Here is a 4,891-nt window from a genome sequence, read left to right as displayed (position 1 = left end):
CACAACGCCCGGCTATTTTTTGGTTGCAGCCGTCATTGTTGTTTGGCGGGCCCGGGCTGGGGATTCGAACCCGCCACCTTAGGTGTACATGGCTGGCGCCCTAGCCGGTTGAGCCACAGGCGCCGAGCCAGCATCCACTGTTCATGTAAGTTCCAAGGTAGTTTTATTTTTATTTTATTATTTTATTTATTTTTTAGAGACAGAGTCTCACTTTATTACCCTTGGTAGATCACAGCTCACCGCAACCTCCAACTCCTGGGTTTAGGTAATTCTCTTGCCTCAGCCTCCCGAGTAGCTGGGACTACAGGCGCCCATCACAGCACCCAGCTATTTTTTTGTTGCAGTTTGGCCAGGGCCGGGTTTGAACCCGCTGCCCTTGGTATATGGGGCTGGTGCCCACTCACTGAGTCACAGATGCTGCCCTTATTTTTATTTTTTTAGAGACAGTCTCACTTCGTTGCCCTTGGTAAAGTGCTGTGGCGTCACAGCTCACAGCAACCTCCAGCTCTTGGGCCTAGGCAACTCTCTGGCCTCAGCCTCCTGAGTACCTGGGACAACATGCGCTGGCCATAACGCCCGGCTATTTTTGGTTGCATTTTGGCTGGGGCTGGGTTTGAACCCACCACCCTCGGTACATGGGGCCAGCAATATACTCACTGAGCCACAGGTCCCGCCCTGGACATTTTTTATTTATTTATTTTTTAGAGACAGAGTCTCACTTTGTCGCCCTCAGTAAAGTGCTGTGGCGTCACAGCTCATAGCAACCTCCAGCTCTTGGGCTTAGGCAATTTGCCTCTGTCTCCTGAGTAGCTGGAGCAAGAGTATACGGGGCTGATACCCTACTCACTGAGCCATAGATGCCGCCAGGAATGGACATTTTTGGAGATCAGAACAGGGAGGTTGGGAGTCAGCCCCTCTCCACTAAGTCTCCCTCTCCTGTTCTTCAGAAGCAGCTGATGTTCTTATATTCTTGTTATTGTGTTGTTCAAACGTCATCCATGCAGCTAGACACACATACCTGACTTTTTATAAAGATAGTGGAAAGTGGCACACCCTATAGTCCCAGGTGCTCAGGAGGCTTATGTAGAAGGATGGCTGGAGCCCAGAAGTTCAAGTTTAGCCTGGGAAACATAGCAAGATCCTGTCCCTAAAAAAGAAAAAGAAAAGGTCACAGGGTTGTGCTGTGCCTTGACTTCCTGGCCACACGCCCTGCCCTCCCGGTGGCCCAGGACGCGTACTATTCACTCATGAAATGTCCTCTTGGGGTGCCCAGCTGAGTCACCCAGGTATAAGAGAGGTTTGACTGCACTCTTGTACTGCCTTTTTCTGGAATGATCTACCCACTTTGGTCATCTGGTGGGTGTCTGGGTCTTTGTCACAGACTCCTCCCCTCATGCCCAGAAGACTGAACCCCATCCTGCACAGGAACACACATGCCAAGAGAGCTGCTTGGGTGTGTCAGACATGGTGTGGCTCACCAAGCACTGGTGGGTTACCAGGGCCATCCGCCAGCAGGCTGCCCCTTCTCACTTGAAAGCAGCACTCCCATTAGGTGTTCAGACCACATCCCTGAGTACCTCAGTTGGGTTCACATCATGTCCCCATCTCCAACACCCTGTTTGAGCCAATAGGTTGAAAGCCTTTGCCACATCGGAGCACCAGGCTGCCAAAGGATATTGGGCACAAGGAAGGCATGGAGGTGTGTTCCACCTCCTCATGAGAGGCAGCATAACCCCCTGTGACTTGTTGACAGTCTGATGCCTGTCAGGGCCCTAGTACAGAATGCACAGGGCCCTAGTGAGCTGCTGTTCTTGTGTGGTCAGGACCATGAATAGGCCAAGGTGAGCTTGGCAGACATCCCAGAGTCCTTGCCAGCTCTCCCCACATAGCTGTGATAGGTCAACCACAAGGACTCCAAGGTCTTAAGGCTTAGGGGCCTCTGGTGCCCTACAGTTGGTGTCAAGAGACCTTCCTGGGATAACCAGAGAGCCCAGGAACTGTGTTTGGGGCCTGGATGCTCTCCTGAACTGTAGGGTCAAAAGTTCATGGGGCGGGGCTGTGGCAGCTGCAGCTCCTTAGGTATCTCTCTGCATAAGGCCCAGGAATCCCTAAGGCTCCCCCAGGATGTCAGGATCTGCCAGGGACAAGGCTGGACCCCTCATGTGCCCCCTTACTTTCCTCAGCCTCATAGGCGCCTGTGATTTCTGTGGTCCCCAGAGGCTCCAGGAAACCAGGTGATGGCAGCAGCCAGGCTCCCACCACAGCCGACAAGACCCCAGGTGAGCCATCCCCGTGGTCTCTGCAGTGCCTCAACCCCACACTTAGGACTCCCTGAACTCTGTGGCCCTGTTCCACTGTCTCCTTGGCTTACAGGGCCCCTCAACCACCCGTGTCACACATACTGAGTCTCCTTCATAAATGTGGAGGGTCAGTTTTTCCCACAGCAGCCCTTGTCATTCCAGGTTGAGGTGACCTTCGAGGATGTGGCCGTGCTCCTCTCCCAGGAGGAGTGGGACCGTCTGGGCCCTGCTCAGAGGGGCCTGTACCGAAATGTGATGATGGAGACGTATGGGAATGTGGTCTCGCTGGGTAAGCCCCTCCACAGGCTTTGCCTGTGTGTCTGTGGATGGGACTGTGTGAGGGCCAGGGTAGGAGGATCCTGTGGGCTCACTCATCACTGCCTTGCTTGCTCAACTCCGGCAAGTGGTCAGTCCTTTCCATTTTCCTGTCCCTGCAGATGGGAGGGGCAGGGGCACAGGGGCTAGGTAAATGTTGTATAAATAAAGGACTTCCCTCTCCATGAGCAGGACTTCCAGGAGCCAAGCCTGAAGTGATCTCTCAGCTGGAGCGAGGGGAAGAGCCATGGGTCCTGGACAGGAAGGGAGCTAAGAGCCAGGGCCTGGGGAGTGGCCACTCAGGTGAGTGAGCTGCCCCTCCTTCCCTGAGGGCTGAGTGGGTTCTGGCAGGGCTGTGGGCCCAGTTCAGACTGGGCTGCTGACAGAAGTGGCTGCCACCTGGGGAGACATCTGTCAGGCCTCTAAGCAAAGGAATCTGTGGGCTGGGGCTGCTGAGTCAGGAATCGATGGGCTGGGGCTGCTGAGTCAGGAATCGATGGGCTGGGGCTGCTGAAAATATTTCAGATTGTATATAGAGTCATCCGTGACAGGAAGTGAGTGCAGCAGTGAATCTCGAGATCTCCAGATGTGCAGAGCCAGGCAGAGGTGAGATCAAGGTATGGGTGTCCCTGACCAGAAGGACAAAGATTAGTTAGCCAGGTTCTGTCCTAATGGGACATTCAGGTTTTGAGAGTTACTTGATTAATTTTGAAAACAAGAGTAAAGCCTAGGCTCAGAGCTGGTAGCACAGTGGTTATGGTGCCAGGTCCATACACTGAGGTTGGTGGGTTTGAATCCAGCCTGGGCCAGCTAAGCAACAATGACAACTGCAACAAAAGAAAAATAGCCAGGCATTGTGGTGGGCACCTGTAGTCCCAGTTACTTGCGAGGTCGAGGCAAGAAAATCGCTTAAGCCGGCTCAGCGCCTGTGGCTCAAGTGGCTAAGGTGCCAGCCAATACATCTAAGGTGGCGGGTTCGAATCCAACCCAGGCCCGCCAAACAACAATGATGGCTACAACCAAAAAAAAAAAAAAAATAGCTGGGTGTTATGGCAGGCACCTGTGGTCCCAGCTACTTGGGAGGCAGAGGCAGGAGACTTGCTTGAGCCCAGGAGTTGGAGGTTGCTGTGAGCTGTGATGCCATGGCATTCTACCCAGGGAGACAGCTTGAGGCTCTATCTCAAAAAAAAAGAAAATCACTTAAGCCTAAGAGTTAGAGGTTGCAGGGAGCTGTGACACCATGGCACTCTACCCAGGGCAACATAGTAAGACTTTGTCTCCAAAAAAAAGAAAAAGAGAGAAAAAGAGAGGGCGGAACCTGTGGCTCAGTGGGTAGGGCACCGGCCCCATGTACCAAGGGCGGTGGGTTCAAACCTGGCTCCGGCCAAACCAACAAAAAAATAGCATGGCGCTGTGGCAGGCACCTGTAGTCCCAGCTACTCAAGAGGCTGAGGCAACAGAATTGCCTAAGCCCAGGAGTTGGAGGTTGCTGTGAGCTATCATGCAATGGCCCTCTACTGAGAGTGATACAAAAAAGAAGAGTAAAGCCTAAAGGTAGAAGGGAACCCTCCCAGCCTGACACTGAAAGTAAAGGGCTCAAATCTGTTTTAGGTTAAGAACAAGATAAAGGTGCCCACCGTCCTCAGACCATGTAATCTTGTACTGGGGACACAAGGTGTGAAATAAGGAAAACTAAACAAAGCAACAAAAGCTATTAGAATTGGAGAGGAAAAAGAAAATGTTTGCAGTTCATGTGATTGTCAATTAAAAAAAAATTGATTAGAATTCATAAGAGAGGCTGGGCATGTATATGGCTAATGCTTATAATCCTAGCATTTTAGGAGTCCAAGGCAGGAGGATCACTTAAGGCTTGAAGTTTGAGACCAGCCTTAGAAACATAGCAAGACCCTGTCTCTACTAAAAAATAAAAAAAACAGCCAGGCCTAGTTACAAGCACCTATAGTTGCAGCGACTCAGGGAGGCAGAGGCCAGAGTATCTCACTAGCCCAGGATTTCGAGGTGACAGTTAGCTGTGATGAGGCTACCACACTCCAGTGTTGGTGACAGAGTGAGACTCTTATTTCTTAAAAAAAAAAAAAATTCAGGCCTGGTGCTTGTGGCTCAAGTGGCTAAGGCACCAGCCACATATACCTAAGGTGGCGGGTTTGAATCTAGCCTGGGCCTGCTAAACAGCAATGATGGCTGCAACCAAAAAATAGCCAGGCGTCATGGCGGGCACCTGTGGTCCCAGCTACTTGGGAGGCAGAGGCAGGAGA

General features: G+C 52.0%; 1 protein-coding gene across 1 annotated transcript in view; it reads left to right on the top strand.

Annotated features, from left to right (window-relative positions):
• The window catches only part of LOC100948385 (zinc finger protein 250), a 36,103-nt gene that overhangs the window by 10,415 nt on the left and 20,797 nt on the right, over positions 1–4,891 (top strand). Inside the window, exons 2-4 of the mRNA XM_012813048.2 lie at positions 2,218–2,279; positions 2,463–2,589; positions 2,808–2,918. Of these exons, the coding sequence (XP_012668502.1) occupies positions 2,238–2,279; positions 2,463–2,589; positions 2,808–2,918 (280 nt within the window). The 5' untranslated portion in view covers positions 2,218–2,237. The remainder of the gene's footprint in view (positions 1–2,217; positions 2,280–2,462; positions 2,590–2,807; positions 2,919–4,891) is intronic.

This window comes from Otolemur garnettii, unplaced genomic scaffold, assembly GCF_000181295.1.
Source record: "Otolemur garnettii isolate 467f Iridium unplaced genomic scaffold, OtoGar3 scaffold00245, whole genome shotgun sequence".
In the NCBI taxonomy this organism is placed as follows: Eukaryota; Metazoa; Chordata; class Mammalia; order Primates; family Galagidae; genus Otolemur; species Otolemur garnettii.
The sequence above is the reverse complement of the archived record's forward strand: the minus strand, read 5'-3'. Positions and strand labels throughout refer to the sequence as shown.